This window comes from Oryza brachyantha, chromosome 9 (genome assembly GCF_000231095.2).
Source record: "Oryza brachyantha chromosome 9, ObraRS2, whole genome shotgun sequence".
Taxonomy (NCBI): Eukaryota; Viridiplantae; Streptophyta; class Magnoliopsida; order Poales; family Poaceae; genus Oryza; species Oryza brachyantha.
In genome coordinates, this window is record NC_023171.2 from 14,710,824 (window position 1) to 14,732,797 (window position 21,974).

Sequence of the window (21,974 nt, forward strand, 5' to 3'; positions counted from 1 at the left end):
AAAATCATCTACTTACAGTAGATAATTAACATAAGCAACAATTAATTATACTACTGTATTTCTTTCAATACTATATTTGTGTGCTTAATGTCCAGAATCATGCGCCTCATATTTTTTGCTTATCCCTATATTTCAAACCTTAAATTTTAAATTAATTTTAGATTTTTTCACTGATAGTCTTAACATTAATTTAGATCATTAAGAATATATATATATATATAAACTTTATATATATATATATATATATATTGGTTTGTAAATATTTTGTTTGGCTAGACAATCCCCCGATGGGTCCATCGCTGACAGTAACCAAACTCGACTGTCCATTGGTTTATATAATACGGATTATTCCACGCTTCGTTGCGCAGCCTCCTCGTCTCTTAGTCAAAGCACGCTACCGTATTACGGAGACGATGGGCGCCGACGACGGCGATCTCCAGGCGGCGGCGAAGGTGGCGACGCCGGCATGTGGTTCGACAGTATTGGCGCCGCACGACGCCGTCGACGACGACGTAGGCGAGATCATTGTCCCCGCGCCCGCGGCCTCGCTGCCGCTGGAGACGAGGTGGCCGCCGTTCCCGCTCCGCCAGCTGGGCGGCTTCTGGATGCCGGAGTCCCTCCTGCCGACCGTCGAGGCCCTCCGCGCCGGCTTCGTGCCGAGGCCCAACGACGTGCTGCTCGCCAGCTTCCCCAAGTCCGGCACCAGCTGGCTCAAGGCGCTCGCCTTCGCGGCCGCGAACCGCGCGGCGCACCCGCCCTCCGGCGCCGACCACCCGCTCCGCCGTCGCAACCCCCACGACTGCGTCGAGTTCTTCGAGATGAGCCCCGAGCATCCTGCCAGCGGTGGCGGCGGCGGCGGCGACGTCACCGTGGACGACGCGTTAGAGGACGCGTCGCCGCCGCGCGTGCTCGCCACCCACCTGCCACACTCCATGCTTCCCGAGCGCATCACCCACGACGACGACGCCGGGTGCCGGATCATCTACATCTGCAGGGACCCCAAGGACACGCTGGTCTCCTTCTGGTTCTTCTCCAAGAAGATGGCGGCGACCATGGGGGTTGACCCAGGGCCGTCGTTCACGTTCGAGGAGGCCTTCGAGCTCTTCTGCGGCGGCAACTGCACCGGCGGCCCGCAGTGGCGCCACGTCTTCGAGTACTGGGAGGCGAGCCGGAGGAGCCCCGGCAAGGTGCTGTTCCTCAGGTACGAGGAGATGCTGCGGTCGCCGGCGAGCAACCTGAGGAGGATGGCGGAGTTCATGGGGTGCCCGTTCACCGCGGAGGAGGAGGAATCCGGTGTGGCGGACGCCATCGTCAGGCTCTGCAGCCTCGATGAGCTGAGGAACCTGGAGGTGAACAGGAGCGGCACCGACGCTCTGGGGCTGAAGAACGAAGCCTACTTCAGGAAAGGGGTCGCCGGCGACTGGCGCAACCATATGACGCCGGAGATGGCGGCGAGGCTGGACAAGATCGTCGACGATGCCACACGTGGCTCTGGGTTAAGCCTCACTAACTCCGTGTATGCATCAAATTAGATGTCTTAAGTAATCCCTCCGTCTCCTATTACAAATCACCTTTTAAAGAATACCTCGTACGTCTATCTGGTTGTCTCCCGTATTTAATATATTATTTTTATATTTTGTATTTATTTCATGTAACCAATACACGAAGTTTTTCAGTAAAACAGATCATATGCATCTTAGGAGCACATACATAAGCAGTATAAAAATAAGAAGAGACGAGAACTAAGTTTTTTTTTAAGTTAATGATATCAATTACGATGATTAAACCAACATAAATGCATATAGACAAACGCTGTCTCATTATTATACACGCCCTTAGGGAGAGAAAATAATCGGATTGTAAGGTGCTCAAAACCGCTTCCAATCTGGTTCATGGAGGTTGGAGGAAACTTTCCACCTAAATTGGCAGCCTTGCAAGGAGTAGATTCAAAACATAGTTAGTTCAGTTAATTAAGCACTTAGGCTAGCATGGACTCCTGAAGAATCATTCGAACATTTAATCTTAGCACCTCCTTAACTTGACACTGAGAAAAAGTTTATTTTTTAAGCTCATGTGTAAGCTCTGCGTGGGAGATGCTCTAAGTTTGTCGTAAGTAATTATTTTTTTAGTTTCACTATTGAATATATTTTTATATTCCTATTTTGTTTGCAATTGTTGTTGTATTTTCTATGAACTTAGTTAAACTTGAAAATTTTAACTTGGTATAAAGCCAAAGTAATTATAATATGAAATGGAGGGGTAAAATGTAATCACTTTGCTTGTTTCGATGTAATTACTTTGCTTATGTGGTCAATCTACGGCCTATTTTTCTTTCCTGCATGTGAGTGAAAGGACGTTATGAATTATTTGTAATACAAAATATGCAGTTCAAAAGATCAAATAAAGGCATTATGAGTTGTGACTTTTCTGTGGGTATTGAATTGAATTGATCTAATCTAACACAGAAGTCTTCTGCTTTGCTCCATTTTTCCTACTACAAGACAAATCTTCAGTGTTCAAGATTAGCCATATTTTACTGTACGAAACACGTCTGCGAGATGGTGCATGAACAGAAAAGGTAGAAAACAAGTCAAAATTGGAATGGAGAAAAGTAAACAAGTCAAAAGCACTTATCCGTGCAAAGAGAGTCCAGCAACAAGTGGGCCTTGTGGGCTTATACTAATCAATGGGCTTGTTTAATGCTCCCCACACCTTAAACTCTGCCCTTCTACGTACGATTCCTTATATGAATATTGTCTCGTCTATTGTCTCGTCTATTGTAGTTATTTAAATAATTATTGAAAAAAATATAATATATATCACTTCATAAATATATAAGTCTAAGTATGACTTCTACCATCCGTAACAAAAATAACACATATTTATTATTTTTGTTACGGATTATAAAAGTTACATTTAAACTTGCATATTTGTGGAGTTGTACATGTAGTATTAAACTATCTTTACATATTTTTTAAAACTTTTTTATGACTATTTGATGACAAACAATCTTATTAAGAGTTTATTATACTTCCGTGCGCCACCTTAAGGAGAATGGAACATGCATCCGAATGATTCGAGGCGTATGTGCTTGGATTATCATCACATGTTTTTTTTTCTTGCAACAGCAATGCTTGGAGCCTTGGGTGGTATTTTTTTTTCTTCTTTTTGAAATCGAGCCAGACTTAATTTGTCGATGCTATATATATATATACTCTCTCCGATTTTTTTATTTTTAATATATGAGCCGTTGAATTCTATGTTTATTTTTGACTAATTTTTTAAATACGATCGAAACACTAGAAACAGAGTCTGTTTCTGAAAATACCAAACGAGGATTAACCGTACGTGAGCTGGACTTCCCGTGGTGAGCACTCCAAATCGGGGTAGTATTTACCAGCAACACTTTCCATAGCGGGTTCGGGCTCGTTCACATCCTCGACGATTCTCAGCCGTCGGATGCGCCTCGGCGTTTGCACGCCGTTCCCAGATCCCGTGGGGGCCGGAAAAGTGTCGCCGCGCCCTCGACTCGACTCCCGTTCGTTCCCCTCTCCGTTCCGCCGCCCGCCGCTCGCCGGCGACCACGCCGAGGCTCTCCGCTCGGTGAGGTGAGGGCGCCGCGAACCTCCAGCCCCACCGCCGAGCATTGGAAATACGAAGGGGGAAACCGCCCGCAGGTAAGACCTCTCTTCATAATGCGTAGCCGTAGGCGGCTGTAGTTAAAGTGGAAGCGTAGGTAGGTTGGCAGGGCAAGGTGGGGAGGAAAGCGAGCACCAGCCATGGGTGGCGGCTGGGATGGGATGGGATGGGATGGAGAGTGGAGACGCCACGCTGGGCGACTTTGTGCTTAGATTACGTATGTGCTTGAGCTTGAGCCTTCGTCGGGCACGCGCGCGGAGGGGGGAACGGTGGCTGGGCGGTAGGGCGATCGGCAGCGCGCGCGGTGGGCGGCCGGCGGGTTGGGTGGTGGTCGGCCTGTGCCGGCAATCGCAGGCTAGGCTGGGGCATTGGGCAGTAGACACTCATCCAACGCGGAGTTGCGTCGCTCTGCCCTCGCCAGCCTGCTCTCTCTGGTTTGTTTTAGGATTCAAATCAAGCTTGCTTTCCTTTCCATGCAGTGTGAACACTTCGTGGGCTGGAGCAGCTGCTGTCGTGTGCTGCGGATTTTCGTCATCTTGTGTTGCCAAAGGTATGGGCACTTTTTCACGCACTGCTATATAGGACCTGCAATTTTGTTCTGGCATGTATGTTATTCCAATGCATGCATACTTGTTGCAAAAAAACAAACGGAGATTTAGGGTGTAACATGGTACTTCTATGTTATTGTTTTTTTATGTGTTTATTATTGTTCAGGATGGAGGAGCTAAGTCTTGAGGTGAAAATGCCTGAAGCTAAGCTGAATGCCATCAAATTCAGCCTCATGACCAGTTCAGACATGGTAATTTTTCACACCGGCTGTAAATTTAACTTACTATCACTGGAAACAATCATCACTTTTTTTGGGGTCATTTCAGGAAAAGTTTAGTAGTGTGAGTATTATTGAAATGCGCGATGTGACTAATGCCAAGTTGGGATTACCAAATGGTGCACCACAGTGTGCAACCTGTGGATTTCGAAACATACGTGACTGTGATGGTAAGTAATGTTAATAATGCCATAACATGCAACGTAGCTTATTTTCTCACCTGAATGCAGAAGAAACTAACTGGTAAATTATTAGGTCATTTTGGTGTTATTAAGCTTGCAGCAACTGTTCACAATCCTTATTTTATTGAAGAGGTTGTCCAGTTGCTGAATCAGATATGTCCTGGTTGTCTCACTCTGAAGCAAAATGGGGAGACAAAGGTTTGTTCATCCTGAACAAGCAATTTACTCTTTTTTCCTAAAACCCATAAGCATCAAATTTCAAATTCTGTAGTGACAAGGCACCTTCAGTCAATGTGAGTTTCTCAAGAGCTCGCCTAAGCAATATTTACATGATGCCCAGTTATGGGTTACTTTGACCAACATCCAACTTCTTACAAGTGTTTTCACCTAAGGAGTTTAGTCAAGTTTTTTACTTATGGTCAACTGAATCACCCCAGACACCAAGGCCCAACTTGTTCTGTGTATGGACCTGTTTAATAACTTCAGTAATATGAGTTATAATCCTTGGGGGGGCATCTGTGTCAATTGTGTTAGGACTTATACAAAAATATGGATGAAAATAAATCCTGAGTATTGTATAAGCTGCCTTAATGTGATCACAGAGTTAGCCTATTGCCCTAGTTTATTTATTGCAAAAGGCAATAGCCCCCTTTCTCTTTTTTTTTGGCTTTCTTTAAGTATCAATGATGGCTTAGTGAAAACCATGACATATATTTCTTTAATATGTTGATTTTTCTTTATTTTTCTTAGTTAAAAAAGGGTGATGGGACAACAATTCAAGCAACTTGCAAGTATTGCTCGGTAAGTTCATGTTCAGATATTTGGTGCATATTTTTCTCTCTTGTATTAATCCTTGTGTCTTTCCTGGACAGAAGGATGGCGCAAAACTTTACCCTAGTATAATCTTTAAGATGCTAACAAGTCCAAGAGTAACGCTATCCAGGAGCAAACTTCACCGTAACACTAGTGTGATGGACAAAATGTCAATTATCGCAGAAGTTGCTAGCAGGGTGACACATAAGTCCAAGAACAAAGTTCCCCATGAAATCCTTCCCCAAGATTTCTGGGATTTTTTACCCGATGATAACCAACCACCTCAGTCCAATGTGACCAAGAAAATATTGTCACCATACCAAGTAATGTACTTTTCGCTACCCAGTTCAATATTCTTTTCTGTATTGCCCTGCAGGATAAACTCTGATAATACTGCAATTTTGTTTCTTTTTTACTTTTGAGAAAGATATTCGTTTTTATTTGCTGAAACTCCTAATTTGATTACTGTTGTTTTTTTTGTTCAAACACAAGTATATCATTCTTATTAGTTGCTTTGATTCACATCTTTAAAACATACCTTTACAGAAAGCATAATCAATATTATCCTGATATCCATAAATATGGTATATTAGATTCTCACCTAGGAAAATAATTTTGCATGACTATAATACTCTTCCCTGATTATCTATTATGCATCACCAACTTGATGCATAAGGGGTGAAGATGAACACATAGTGTCCTAGTAGCATGACTGAATAAAGTTTAGCTTGATGACATTTCGATGGAATCATGATATGCTTTCCAGTTTTCTGTTATAAGTGTAAAGCAAAAGTATGCTTTATAATAATATACTAAAATAGAACCGCCACTAAACTTATTGCTGTGGGGGCATGTCAATGTCTAAAACAACGATTACCTCGCGGCAGTATTTTTTTGAAGCTTCTTTGCATTATAGTCAGATACCGAACTGGTATGACAATCTCCATTGATTCATCACATTCCTTCATAGAAAAAAGCAATCTGCATATCATAATTAATAAATTATACTCATAACTCACTTTTACCATTTTTGCAGGTCTTTCACATGCTAAAAAAGATTGACCCCGAGCTTATCAATCAGGTTACTCCAAGGCGGGAGCTATTGTTCCTGTCATGTTTGCCAGTGACTCCAAATTGTCATCGTGTTGTGGAGATGCCATATGGACATTCAGATGGTCCCCGGTTAGCTTTTGTTAGTGCTAACTCTCTTTTAATATTTCTTTTTGTTTCATCTCTTTCAAGATTTGTTTTCTTTTTAAACTATTCCTATTAATATACTCTAAACCATCTGTATACTAGATAGATAGAGTTGAATCTTCCAGTGAGTCATCAAACAGTCATGTAATCAATGAGAGCTTAGAGTAGCTTCTCAACATATTGTTAAAAGGTTTCTTCATTGTATTGTCTGATCTAACCTTACTTTGTGCCTAGAGGAGGCAGCACTTCATTTTGTTTCTCATGGTTTTCTGAACTAACTTGTTATAGTGGTCTGATACACATGCTTGAGCACATGTTTTGAAATGTTTACATCTCAGTTATGAACTTGCACTTTTCTTCATTCCATGTCAGGATGACCGGACAAAAGCTTATAAGAGGATGGTTGATGTGAGTAGGAGAATTGATGATTACCGCCAGCATCCGCAGTTCGGTGTTTATGCAAGTTCAGCTGTCACAAGTCGCGTTATGGAGTGCTTGAAATCATCCAAGGCAAAATAGCTGATATCTTTGTTCTAATGCAATACCCATATAGCACACTGTACTTTGTCCGGATAACCTTTTCTAGTTCTGTCATATTGGCAATCAATTCGTTTCTTTTTCACAAACTGTCTAGATCCATTAAGTTTGATCATAATTTACCTTACTGTTTCTATTAAATCGTAGTACCAAACCTTCTAATTTGGTTGAATAAGGTATGCCTTATTTAATTATGCCTTGTCTATTGTGTTTGTACATCACAATTGTGTCATCTTGGCAAAACCATAGCAGTGGAGATATATAGACTATTGTTTTGTTCGTTTATCTCCATATTATTTTCCTGTATTTGGATTATATGCATAAGATTAACTATTTGCCATCTAATAGTTGAGTGCTCTTAATAAAACACCATTTTGGTCATTTTTTCACACTTTATCCCCTAATCATTGGTCACATCTTAATTCATATCCTTCACCCTTCTAGCCACTGGAGACCAAATCTTTGCCAATTATTCCTTTGACACCACATAGACACCGCAAGGTTTCCTTGCGCAGACAGGGCCTGAGGGATAGCACCGTGAGATAGATAATGGCATACGTTCCTTCGCGCAAGAGAAGAGGGGTGGAAGAGCCTGAATCAACTATTCAGCAGACCAAGGTTATTGGAGCAGGTTCTCTTCCCTTGTTTGGTGCTTGTCACGTGCACTGGCTGTGGCTTTCCCTGCCACCGTATTCTTCCCTGGTGGCATCGACTGCGATGGGGGTGTGCAAGGGAGGGATGCAAAGATGTTGATATCCAGTGGCTATAAGTTGAAGGACAAAATAGATATAATTAAGTTGGGCCCGATGATTTGGGGGTAAGGTGTGAAAAAAATGGCTGAAATGGCATTTTGTTAAGTGCACTGAACTATTAGAGGCAAATAATTAATTGACATCTGTTAAGGGGTAGATTATTAAAGCCATCCATATGGAGTGGCAAATGGTAAATACGCCGACATAATATGTACACAGAATGTATGCCATTTAAAAGATTGATAGCGAAGAGACTGATTAGTGATAGTGTTTTTTAATTGTTCATTTGATTTGGGTTCTTCAAAGTGTAAGCACAACCTACAAAAATTATTTGCTACTTTCCCTTTACTAATATTTAATTCAATTAATTTGGATCGAGGATCATATGAGTCTTGAAAGAAGAAGTATCATTATACAAGTTGAAGTAAAAGAACTCAATTTTAATTTGTAAAAAAAATCATTAGCAAGTTATGGTTGGTACCTAGCTATTTATTGTCAGTATTACTTCACAATGACAAAGCCAAATAAATATCTTTGTTAACTTGGTTATTTTTTCACAACTTTATCAGGGCCTGGGTAATTTAAAGTGGCAATTGCGCTTACAGCTAATGTTGCTTGGTACCTCTCTTGAGAAATACAGTACACGATTTCATTTGATTCTCTAACATGCTTGTGCATTTGCAGTTGTACTCAAGAAAATCAGACGGTGAATCCTCTACATCTACAGATACATATGGAACCAAATGGCTGAAAGACATTATTCTCAGCAAAAGATCCGACAATGCATTTAGGAGTGTAATGGTTGGGGATCCAAAAATCAATTTAAACGAAATTGGTATGCCTATGGATTTAGCTTTGAACTTGGTTGTTTCTGAACAAGTTAGCTCTTACAACTTCGAAACTATAAATTTGAAGTGCAACTTGCACCTTCTTACCAAGGAAGTACTGCTTGTTCGCCGAAATGGGAGGCTTATTTTCATACGGAAAGCAAACAAGCTAGAAATTGGTGATATTGCCTATAGACCATTGCAGGATGGTGATCTTATTCTTGTAAATAGGCCGCCTTCAGTTCATCAGCATTCTCTGATTGCCCTATCTGCAAAGATTTTGTCAAGTCACTCTGCCGTGTCAATAAATCCTCTATGTTGTGGTCCTTTCCAGGGAGACTTTGATGGGGACTGTTTGCATGGATATGTCCCCCAATCTTTGCAATCAAGAGTTGAGCTTGACGAGCTAGTTGGTTTAAGCGGCCAACTGTTGAATGCACAAGATGGGCGAAGTTTGGTGTCATTAACACATGACTCCCTAACTGCTGCACATCAGTTAACAAGCTCAGATGTTTTCTTGCAGAAAGCTGAATTTCAACAACTTCAGATGTTGTGCTCTTCTGTCTCATCGACACCAATGCCATCAATCCTTAAATCTTCAAAATCTCAAGGTCCTCTTTGGACTGGTAAGCAACTGTTTGGCATGCTCATACCTTCTGGTATGAATATCAATTTTGATGAGAAGCTACACATCAAAGATAGTGAAGTGCTTGCCTTCTCATCAGGATCTTTTTGGCTACAGAATAATACATCTAGCCTTTTTTCTGTAATGTTCGAAGAGTATGGTTGTAAGGCCCTTGAGTTCCTTTCTTCCTCCCAGGATGTACTATGCGAATTCTTAACCATGAGGGGTTTAAGTGTTTCCCTTTCAGATTTCTATCTGTTATCAGATCACTACTCAAGGAGAAAACTGATTGAGGAAGTTCATTTGGCATTAGATGAAGCAGAAGAAGCTTTTCAAATCAAGCAAATATTGTTAAATCCAGTTTCTATACCATATTTGAAGTATTATGATGGAGCTGATGATCTATTGAACTCTTATGAACAATCTGACTACACTCAGGTCAGTCTGCCAATAATCCAATCGTCAATCACATCATTTAAGAGTGTCTTCAATGATTTGTTGAAGATGGTCCACCAACATGCGAGTAAAGATAATTCAATGATGGCAATGATTAACTCGGGAAGTAAAGGTAGTGTTCTGAAGTTTGTCCAGCAAACTGCATGTGTTGGTCTTCAACTTCCTGCAAGTATATTTCCTTTTAGAATTCCTTCTGAACTTTCATGTGTTTCCTGGAATAGACATAAATCTCTCAATTGTGAAATGACTGATGGGACCAGTGAACGCATGGGAGGTCAAAACATATATGCTGTGATCAGAAATTCTTTCCTTGATGGACTAAATCCATTAGAATGTCTACTGCATGCTATATCTGGCAGGGCAAATTTCTTTAGCGAAAATGCTGACGTTCCTGGGACTTTGACGAGGAAGCTAATGTATCACTTGAGAGATACATATGTCGCTTATGATGGAACTGTTAGAAGTTCTTATGGGCAGCAAATAGTGCAGTTTTCTTATAATACTGCTGATGGCATGTTCAGAGATCATGATCTTGAAGGTGAACCTGGGGCCCCTGTTGGCTCTTGGGCTGCTTGTTCCATTTCAGAAGCTGCATATGGAGCTTTGGATCACCCAGTTAATGCTTTAGAGGATTCCCCTCTCATGAACTTGCAGGTTATATTTGTAGTTTGCTTGTAACTGGTCTTTCATTGTCATTATTCTTTTCACCTTTCTTTTTGGCGCTATTCTAACTTTATCACTTTGCTGTGCAGGAAGTTTTGAAGTGCCGCAAGAGTACAAAATCTGTAGACCATACTGGTTTGCTTTTCCTGTCAAAGCATCTAAGGAAGTACAGATATGGTTTTGAGTATGCATCGCTACAAGTTAAGGATCATCTAGAGCGAGTGGACTTTTCCGATTTGGTTGACGCAGTCATGATTTTGTTAGTACATTTAATCCATGACTTTCTTCACCTTTTAATAATTTTCATTTTAGTAATCTCCATGTCCATTTCATTTTGGTATTTAGATATGGCGGCTCTGACATGCAGAAAACACAAGGAAACCCATGGATCACTCATTTCCATTTAAGCCAGGTTGTTTTTTTTGAAGTAAAATGGTCATGGTTTCATAGGGATACTGGGTTAGAATTTAAATTTATGTTTAAAGTTGTACGTATGTGTAGGAAACAATGAAGATAAAAAGGTTACGGCTGGGATTTATTGTAAGAGAGCTTATTGAGCAATACAACGCCTTAAGGAAACAGTCGAATAATACTATCCCTTCAGTTTGTATTTCGAACAGGTACTTTTGGAAACTATTTGTGTTATGCATGTTTCTCTATATGGTGCTTGATATAGAAAAACCATTTCCATCAACTGTTTCCATGGTTTCCTACCTGTAAAGGAGGCAGCAGGCTACATGAGTACCTGCCCTGCTAGCACCTAATGTTCAACTTACTGATTGAGCTTACGTTTCTATTGAGAGGTTCTGAGCATGTGTGTGGTGTTATATTTGGTGTTTAACAAGTAGGTGGGCATTTCATATTGGCATATTACATAGTACAAAGTAATTGCTTGATCAGTAGCATCAAATTATAATCATACTTGCCTTATTGCTTTCGTCAAACATACTTGTACGATTCAAAGGGGAATAAAATATGTGCTTGTACAGGTATCCATTATTATATTATTGAAACAGTAAAAACAAGCCTTCATGCTAGCAATGTAGATTCATTGGATGTACATACGCTATTATAGTGTTTAATGCAGTATACTTGTTCTGCTTACTGACTGAACTTAAATGGATATCCACTCATGCCCCAGTAAAAATCAAACAAAGTTTATCCACCACATAGCGTGGTTCTTACTTGAGTGAAAACCAGGACTTTTTTTTTTTGCATTCACAAACCAAAAAAAGAACAACTTACAATATTTTGATATCTTTTGAGAAATTTATTCTGTACCTCATCACAAATGGCAGCCTGGTGAGTTGCATGGTTAGCTTTTGCTATCTCACAAATTAACTTACAATATTTTTAGCTGATGTTCTCAATTGTTTATAGCGGAGCTCTCCACTCAAAGACAGTAAATAGATCTGGTCAAAGCTAGTGAAGACCTGAGCATGTGTGGTTGGCGTGAATAAAATCCTAGTGCAGAAATAGTAAAATTTTGTTATGTGGAAGTGGAAAGCAAAATCTGTTACATAGGTAAAGCTATTCTATACATAGGAATACAAATGTACCACCGTGTGTGTGTTTACTTAATGAATACCACTATATTTTCAATTCTTCGAGGCAATTGGGACATGTCACACATATATGTACCCAGAAGGAATAAATTAAAATATTAAACTTTATGGTAAAACGAACCAGTGAACGACAACTTGTGAGGTGGGTTCTAGTTGGTCACTCATCTTACACAAACAGATCTCCGACTTGATTGTTCAAGCAATTCGACTTAATTTGCAATTTTGCTCTAGAGTTTATTTGTTCTCATTTAGTATTTCTTTATTTTATCAATTTATTTTAGTGTCTTAAGGAGAATAAAATAAAATTGAGATAACAATTCTGGATACATTAGTGATGTACATTTACGGGGAACCCCACATCATTTACAACCCAAACAAATATAAGTGTTATTAATCTTTACTTACTGAAATTTCTGTAGTTGTCTATATTTGAATTGCATTATCTGTTTACCCTATAAATTTTATGTTGTTATGCTAGTAGCTAACTAGCTATCCTATTTTCTCTTTGTACTTCCATTGACATATCAATTGACATTCTGTGCCCTGCAGCAATTGTTCTGTAGGTAACGAGTGTGTGAAGAATTGTACCTGCTGCATCACTATGGTTGCACAGGTGGAGTCCAACTCCACATCTCAATTGAACATTATCAAGGAAAGGGTGATCCCAAGCATCCTGGAAACACTGTTGAAAGGTTATTATGGTTTGACCTAGGAATGAGATCTAAGTTTTATTTTATGTTTTTGGAAGTAGACTTATTTATTTTTCTATGTTTTTGAAAAGAAACCATGACCTGTTTTATTATTTTGATTATTTAATCCAATACAGTAGACAACATTTTCTAAAGTTAGTTTTATTGTGCTAGTAGGTCAATGGCCATCTAACTACACTAGGGCCGTGTTCAGCAACCCCAAGTTAGATATCTAACACCCCTTTTTTTTTACGCGCACGCTTCCCGAACTGCTAAACGGTGTATTTTTTGCAAAAATTTTCTATAGGAAAGTTGTTTTAAAAAAATCATATTAATCTATTTTATATTTTTTTAATAATTAATAATTAATTAATTATGTACTAATCTATTACCATGTTTTCCGCGATGGATAACTAACCCACCTCCCCCCTCAAAACGAACGCAGCCTAGGAAGCATTTCATGCAAATTTACCATTTGGTGTATGACAGATACACCAAGTTTATGAATAGCTCTAAGTTATTTTAGCACTCTCTAAAAGACCATCCTTGCTGTTATAACTTGACATACCATTATAATATGTTTCACAAATATGAGAAATAAACTATAGAAATGGATAGTTACGACCGAGTATTGGTCGATTTGGTTTGCAAAGTAAGTCTAATTCTAATTTGAAAATTACTGTCCATTGATCCATGAAGAACCTCAGAGCAACTCACATGATAGAATTCAAGCTATTGCACCATCTTTTTTAGACTGAAAACATGTTTTATTGAACAAGTAGTCTAAGGAAAATCTATGAGCTGGCTTCTCTGAGTTTCACCATGGGGGCTGTGCTTTTCAAATATATTGTTCATCATACTTGCTGCAGGTGCACTAGTATGCTGATAGCTTTTGATGTGTGCTCCTTGATTTCCTTCATGTGCAGGATTTTTGGAATTTAAGAATGTTAAGGTCGAGTATCAACAGGACAGTGAACTTGTCGTGAAAGTTGGTATGTCTGAGCATTGCAAGAGCGGGAAGTTCTGGGCTGCCCTGCAAAATGCTTGCATCCCAATAATGGAGTTAATTGATTGGGAACGGAGCCAACCAGAGAGAGTAAATGATATTTTCTGCTCATATGGCATAGACTCAGCATGGAAATTCTTTGTTGAAGTATGATACTTGCTGCTTTTCATTCTGGTTTCAATGTTCCATTAGTTTCTTTGTAAAAATGTCAAAATCTAATTAGTTGCATTTTTACTAATGTTTATAACATTGTGATTTTCACTTGCTTTTTTTCAGTCCTTAAGATCAACAACAGATGCTATTGGAAGGAATATCCGTCGACAGCACTTACTGGTTGTGGCAGACTGCCTGTCTGTAAGTGGACAGTTCCATGGGCTAACCAGTCAAGGTTTAAAGCATCAAAGGACTTCGTTATCAATCTCCTCTCCATTTTCTGAAGCATGCTTTTCTGTGAGCAATCTTAGCTTACTGATTATGTACTATTAGATTTTCCTTTTAACGTGTTCTGAACATATTATGGTTTTATGTTTTTTTTTTGGTGCAGAGGCCTGCACATAGTTTTATAAATGCTGCAAAGCAAGATTCAGTGGACAATCTCTCTGGTACTCTAGATGCAATTGCCTGGGGCAAAGAACCTTGTGTTGGGACGTCGGGCCCTTTCAAGATTTTATATTCTGGGAAGGTGTGTATTGTAACTTCCCCACTGAATCATGCTCAATATTTTTTATAGATTATTTAGCGTGCTTCCAAAATGAAAAGCAAATTGAGGGCTTGATGTGTAGTGACCAACGATACCTACTCACACTGCACTAAACAGTGCCAACAACCGTGTTTTTAACGGTGTTAACCCTTGTGTAGACTGTCCTCCAAATAGTGGTCAATTAGTGTACCATGTGGTCGCTAGCCGGGGCTTCTAGGCTTAAGGAGTTACTTGATAGGTTGATAGCCCCTCGTAGGTGAGGTTTTGGATCAGGTTGGTGGGCACTGCTTCTTCCCATACCTTTTCGTTCTCCTCTCTTAATGAAATGATACACAATTCTCTTGTGTATTCAAGAAAAAAACACTGGATTGAACACACACAATTTCACTTTGTTGGAGAGCATAAAGGAATTTAATATTTTTCCTAATCCTTGCCTATGAGCCTCTAATGGGCACCAAGCTAGAGAAATTTGCATTTAGGGTTCAGTGAAATTACATGTTCTCTGGTTTTTGACTGATTTGATACAATATGAAGAAAAATATTATATTATCCCTATGATGATCAGATTATTTATGCTGAGCTGTTGATTGATGAAACTGTCTACATTAATTTTATACAGGAATTGAATTCCATTGTTTGCTTTCAGTAATCAATGAATGTCCAGATATTCAAATTGGCTGCTAACATTTTTACATTTTTGTTGCAGTCACTTGAGACAAAACAAAACGAGAACATCTATGACTTTCTACATAACCCTGATGTTCAGGCTATTGAAAAGAGTTTTATGGATACCTACAGACAAAGGACTGAAAAAACTTCCAAGCAGAGATCATCATTCAAATCCGAAGACAATGGTACCATCACTGGTGGTGCCATATCTGTTATTCAGGAGTTTCTTGATGCTAAAGTTGGCATATGGGAGAACATCATTGACATGCGCACTTGCTTGCAAAATATGCTACGAGAGTATGCTATCCATGGAATTTTGACTGATAGTTATTTCCTTTTGAAAATGTTAGCTTTATTATCGCTTGTATTTAATGTCCTCTTCTGCATGCATGAAGGTACACATTAAATGAAGTTGTCACTGAACAAGATAAATCATGCTTAAAAGAGGCCTTGAAATTTCATCCCAGAGGGTATGACAAGATTGGTGTGGGAATAAGAGAAATCAAGGTAGGCTGTATAAATGCAATTTTCCATTTTGGCATGCCCCTCGTATTTCCTGTAATGTTACTAATATAAATCCAAATTTTCATTGATCACAGAATGCATTAGTTTTTCTCTAACGGATCAAGAATAATACTATTTTTTTTCATGCTATGTGTGCTAATATTCTTGGTTTTAACATGCAAACACTGCTAGTGAACTGTCCAATTAATGTGGTAGGTTTGGGGGTTGTATTCATATAAATTGGAATTAGGATGCTATTATTTTAATATTCCCGAGCACTGTTAAATTCTTGATTTGGAAGAAAGATAGTTCATGACGAACTTTCTGTTAGTAATGAAGTGGGTAGCCAGTTAACACCTGCTGCATTCCTGCTTTAGAACCATTGTTTTTTTTGGGGATGATATATCAAAAGCATACCGGATTGCATTATGATTATTCATCATTCTAGTATGTTCTGATCGAAATACATGCTGTGTGCTACATATAGATCGGAGTGAATCCTGGCCACCCAAATTTAAGGTGCTTCATTGTACTAAGGAATGATGATACTACGGCAGACTTCTCTTACAACAAGTGTGTCCTTGGTGCTGCAAATTCTCTTAAACCTGAACTTGGAAGTCATATGGAGAAGATACTATTTAATAAAGCAATTTGGCTACACCATTTGTAGTGTGAGCTCTCAGAACAAGAAAGAATCATTAGCAGCTTAATTTGCCCAGATAACTATACATTGGCGAATTTGCTTTTTGGCTGCCTCAGTTACCAGGGCTCACAAAGATCAAGACCGACTGGGATGTGTGTCAACTCAACTCAGCTCACTCGAGCTACAGATGTCCGACCTGAGCCTTTCAACAGCGCGCTACACTGCCAGCTTCTGTAGCACATACACACCGTGACACCCGACATGGATATAGCTAGGGTAAACGTTCAGTTTGTTTGTAAGATAGCTGGATAAGTTGTGGCACGTATTGCGTGCAATAGGCGTTTTTGTTGTTACCATTGCATCATCTGTGGGGTTTTGTAAAGCGAAAAACGAGGAGTGATGATCCATATATCCGAAATGAGAGTTCCCAAAATTTTGGTTGGTCAATTTAGCTAGTCTGCATATCGTTACCGGAGGTTCATTTTTTATTGATTTTTTTTAACCTTTTCGCGCTCCAGTGCTTATGGTTAATTGGGTAAAGTGCTTGTTTACGGTGTGGCGACTGGGAGTAGTAGATTGAATCCTTTGCAGGTGTGTGAACATATCCAAGGTATTCATGTTTACAACAACCAACACATGATTATTGTTCATCCCCAGTACTCCATTACGCATATGGTTTCATGTCGCGTTCCAGACCGATAGGCATCTAACGTCAGCCGTCCAATTAGTACAATAACTCATCCTGGTAAGAAATAAAAATCTTAACAGGACGCCTATCTTCCCTGAGAAAAATGAAACTTATTGAGCAGGGAACGAGATCCTCTTACATAGAGGCTAGAAAGACTGGCTAACATGTAGGCTAACTTGGTATCTATGTTGTATGGACAGTATGTAAGTCGGATTAAAGTGGTTTAAAACTTTGTATTTCATTAAAAATAAAAAAATTCCTGGCTAAAAGAAATCTCATATCTAAAGCTACAACAAACATGACCATAGTCATAACGAACAAGCAGAGTGAATTATAGTGACACAGGTGTCACGATTCAATTAGGCCACAATAAGGGTTCACAGAACCGCCAGGGGAGAGCTAAGCTGCCATCCAGAGGTAAGGTGGTAACCGTGAAACCCATGATAAATTTAAATTTAAAATTTTTGAACTCCAAGCAGAGTTTGCCGAGGTAACTACAATGTATTCAAACCCAAAAAAAGAAAAAAAAATGCAAAAACATAACCAACACGTAGTTAAAATTATTAAAAATGTGAAAAAATCAGGGAAATTATAGATAGCTCTAGAAAAATAATATAACATTGCATGAATTTGTTGGCATAGCCTCTAGTATATTTTTTTTGAAAGTAGAAATAATATCCCAAATTCCCAACACATGGTCTTTTTTTAAAAGTTTTTTTTCCAAGCTTGATGAAGCCCCAAAATATAAATTAAATTTCATTATTTCTATAAACTTTGTTCCCTAGATAACATTAGAAATCAAGTATTATTATTTAGATTTTTCTAGTAACTTTTGAATTTTTATTTTTGATAAAATTCATTAAACTAAACCGCATGGTTGGCATTCCTCGTTTTGTTATTAAATTCTGAACTCATAATCCAAGAACAACAATAACATTGTTACATTTGGGCTGTGTTTTTATGATAAAAGATGAAATATAAAATACTATCTATATTTTATAACTATTTGATGATATAAAAGATGAAATTAACAACTGTGAATTTAAAAAATCTATTTAAAAATATGATATGGTGAATTTTTATATCAAACATTTTGAGAAAAACATTTAGTAGTTTGAAAAATATACATGTAAAAGCAAAAAAAAATTGAATAATATAATATAATACTTAGGCCGCGTTCGTTTGCAGTGGTAAGTTACCCTCTCGTTTTTCACGCGCACGCTTCTCAAACTGCTAAACGATGTACTTTTTACAAAAATTTTCTATAAAAAAGTTGTTTTAAAAAATCATATTAATATATTTTATATTTTTTAATAATTAATAATTAATTAATTATATACTAATCTATTATTAGTTTTTCGTGCTTACCTTACCCTCACTCGAAACTAACACAAACTAAGGAAGTATTTGTTTCTAGGGGCTAAACTTTAGCCCCTGGTCATATCAGATGTTTGGACACTTATTATAAATAGTAAAACGTAGTCTATAAATAAAACTCATCTATAATCTTGGACTAGTTCGTGAGACGAATCTAATGAGCCTAATTAATCTATGATTATGTGATACTACAGTAAACATTTGCTAATTATAGATTAATTAGACTAAAAAAATTCGTCTCACGGATTAGCTCTCATTTATAAAATTAGTTTTTTAATTAGTCTATATTTAATACATAAATTAGTATCTAAATATCCTATGTGACGTGGGGCTAAAAAGTTTATAAATTAATGAACGCAGCCTGGTACACAAACACAAGTACGGAACCACTCGCTCTATTCCCTCCTCCCCTGCTGCACCTTCTCTTCCCAAAGAGAACCATCGGAACAAGCGCGAAGTGGCAAAGCAGAGCAGAGCAAAGCATCATCCATGAGGACATCACATCCCCAGGAGAGAGTCCAAGCCCCGTGAATCGCGCCGACCGCCGCATATTTTACTCTACTCGCTTTCCCCCACCCCACCACCCCCACAGCTCAGCGCAGCTCAGCCTCGCCTCCGCCGCGGCGCGCCATGCTCTCCATCACGTCGCTCGCCAGGCTCCTCCTCACCCTCCTCCGCTGCGTCCTCCTCAACCTCCCCGCCCCCGCCACCACCCACCACTTCTTCTTCTCCACCTAGCTCCCCCTCCCTTGCTCTCCCGCCGATGCCGACCGGACCACTCCAGAGATCTACCAGCAACAGCCTCGCCGCCTTGCTGCGCGCCGACCCGCCGCCCAATGCCGGCGCCGGCTCTGACGCCGCCGCTAAGCGCACGAGGAGGCGGCGGCGGCGGAGGAGGAGCTGCCTCAGGCTGCCGATAGGCGCTGCGGGGGCATGCCGCGTCTGCGCCTGCGACGAGATGGACCCCGCCGCGGCCCCGCGCCGTCGGGCCCCTGAGGAGAAGGATGACGACGAGGGGGAGGAGGAGGAGGAGGAGGTCGTGCAGCCAGCGGTGCAATGCTTCTCGTGGAAGAAGGGTGCTGCTGCTGCCCCGGCGAGCCACCGCCCGTCGGGAGCTGGGGATGGTGACAAGGTGGTGGTGGTGGTGGCGGCGGCGGCGGCGGTCGAAGCGTCTCTTTCGGTGCTTCCCGACGACGTGATGGAGATGGTGCTCTGCCGCCTCCCGCTGGCCTCGCTCCTCGCCGCGCGCTGCGTCTGCACGCGGTGGAGGGACCTCACCGTCGCGCCGCAGTTCACGCGGATGCGCCGCGAGGAGGGGCGGCCGCACCGGACGCCGTGGCTGTTCCTCTTCGGGGCCGAGGGGGACGGGTGGGGCGCCGCCGCCGCCGCCGGCACGGCCGTGCACGCGCTCGACGTGGCCGCGCAGCGATGGTGCCGGGTAGGCGCGGACGGGCTCAGGGGGAGGTTCTTATTCTCCGTAGCCGGCGTCGGCGACGAGCTCTACGTCGTCGGCGGCCGTTCGGGCGGCCTGGACGCCGGCTCGGTGGAGGCCAAGACCCACAAGGGTGTACTCGTGTACAGCCCTCTCGCCGGCGCGTGGCGGAAGGCCGCCCCGATGCGGAGCGCGAGGTCTCGGCCGGTGCTCGGGGTGTTTGAGATGTCCCTCGGCCGCCGCATTCTCCATGTCCGCGCCGAGAAGCATGTCCACCACGCCAACACCGGCGGCGGCGGCGGCAAATTCCGGCTGGGGGGCACCTCCGCCGTGTACGAGGACCCCCACCGTCTTTCCCTCCGCCGCCTCCGGCTCCGCGACGTGCTGAACGAGGACGCGGACTCCTTGGAGTTTGCTCCATCTGATGCCAAGATCGCCGGAGGACAGGAAGAGGAGAGGAGAGCTCAGCCAAAGCTCGCGCTCATCGCCGTCGGTGGGCGCGGGCGCTGGGACGAGCCGCTGGTGTCCGGCGAGATCTACGATCCGGTGACGGACAAGTGGTTTGAGATCGCCGGCTTCCCCGCCGACGTCGGGCTCGCCTGCTCCGGCGCCGTCTGCGGCCAGATGTTCTACGTGTACTGCGAGTCGGACACGCTCGTCGCCTACCACCTCGACAAGGGCTTCTGGTCCGTCATCCAGACGTCCCGCCCGCCGCCGCGGCTCCGCGACTATGCGCCGGCGCTGCTGTGCTGCTCCTCCCGGCTGCTGATGCTCTGCGTCTCGTGGAGCGACCGCGACGGCGGCGGCGCGGCGAGCCGGCGGGAGAAGGTGGTGCGCAAGCTGTTCGAGCTCGACCTCGGCACGCGCCAGTGGGGCGAGGCGTCGTCGCACCCGGACGCGCCCATGGACCCCAACGCGGCGTTCGCCGCCGGCGGGGACACCATCTACTCCGTGGAGATGTTCAGGATCTTCGGCAAGGTGCTCGACTTCGTGACGGCGTGCCGGGTCTCCGACACCGACGACCGCAGGTGGTGCCGGCTTGCCCGGAAGAACGCCGCCGCCGACGCCGCCGCCATGTCCAGCCGGCTGAAATCCATGGCGGCGCTGCACCTGTAATTACAGCTTACAATCTTACATTTTTTACATCAAAACCAATGTTTGACAATTTGTTAGTGTAATTGACATTTGGCATCATCTCTCTCCACCGATTCGTTGTTCGTTTTCCCTGATTGGACAAGCCATTGCTGTGATTATCCATACTGTTGTATTGTTCTTTCGGTTTGGTTTGGTTTATATACAAGATGTGATCTTTCTATGATCCTGATGTAATTTACTGTCAATTTTTTTAGCTGATGATGACACATCTGTTCTTGGCTTGTTGCTTTTGTCCAGAGTTTGCTGAAGTAGCCAACTTGGCTGGGCTTTTATTGAGAAATTAGTTGTCCAATCCCTTTCGAAAATGCAACTATTACAAAAGCTTGTGCCGGTGATTATAGTGGTATGATTACTCTCCATCCGGTTGGTACAGCTCTCCAGCGAGGCCGTGGGTTTCTTTCATAGAATCGGCCATGAAAGCATATGGTTGCGCCACAATTATTATGGATTTTTGCAAGGCTGTATGCTAGTAGATTCGGTTGGTTGGCTTTTAGGATGTTGTGCGTATAGGGCAGGGTATCACAAGATGTCGACTTGTTTCGGGTTCTGGATGTGTCCTTGGGGAGGCATCAACATTCTGTCATGTCTAGAAAGTAAGAAATCACCCTTTCACAAAACTATATGTGCACAAAACTTACAATATCCGCTCCAAAATACAATTATTTTTAGATTGTTTAGCATATATTAAAGAGATATCAGAAGATTTTTTTAGTCACTTGATTATTAATTTTTGAATTTTAAATTAATTAGATTCACTTTTTAAACATCCGGTTAGTTCTGAAATCTTTGGAATGATTGAAATCATATGAATCAATGAAAAAATGCTCATGCTATGGTACAAAATTTGAATCCTATAAATGTTTATATAAATGTTTATATTTTGAGACAGGGAGTACACGTGCATGCTGATTTAGACTATTTTGGAGGCTTCTTTTGTTCAATGAAAAATTGTGTACTTGTACTCATTTGGTGTTATGAACTAAAAAAGAATTGTCATGAACATCTGTACTTAGAAAAAGAGGTAAGGTA

At 41.6% G+C, this 21,974-nt stretch overlaps 3 protein-coding genes across 3 annotated transcripts; all 3 read left to right on the top strand.

The window, feature by feature from the left end:
- The first annotated feature begins 380 nt into the window (after positions 1-380).
- On the top strand, positions 381-2,122 carry LOC102703521 (cytosolic sulfotransferase 5-like). Its single transcript, XM_040527662.1, has one exon. The coding sequence runs from the start codon at positions 414-416 to the stop codon at positions 1,530-1,532; it is 1,119 nt and encodes a 372-aa protein (XP_040383596.1). The 5' UTR covers positions 381-413; the 3' UTR covers positions 1,533-2,122.
- A 2,211-nt stretch (positions 2,123-4,333) lies between these two features.
- LOC102703806 (DNA-directed RNA polymerase IV subunit 1-like) lies at positions 4,334-16,726 on the top strand. The gene is made up of 18 exons (XM_015841199.1): positions 4,334-4,438; positions 4,515-4,635; positions 4,721-4,845; positions 5,398-5,448; positions 5,520-5,783; positions 6,497-6,652; positions 7,030-7,167; positions 8,631-10,508; positions 10,607-10,776; positions 10,863-10,929; positions 11,019-11,137; positions 12,632-12,774; positions 13,698-13,924; positions 14,054-14,227; positions 14,322-14,459; positions 15,184-15,443; positions 15,542-15,653; positions 16,138-16,726. Exons 1-18 carry the CDS (start codon positions 4,334-4,336, stop codon positions 16,318-16,320), a joined length of 4,431 nt encoding a protein of 1,476 aa, XP_015696685.1. The 3' UTR covers positions 16,321-16,726.
- A 2,249-nt stretch (positions 16,727-18,975) lies between these two features.
- On the top strand, positions 18,976-21,144 carry LOC107305553 (F-box/kelch-repeat protein At5g42350-like). The gene has a single exon (XM_015843617.2). It carries the CDS (start codon positions 19,122-19,124, stop codon positions 20,904-20,906), a length of 1,785 nt encoding a protein of 594 aa, XP_015699103.2. The 5' UTR covers positions 18,976-19,121; the 3' UTR covers positions 20,907-21,144.
- The last annotated feature ends 830 nt before the right edge of the window (positions 21,145-21,974 follow it).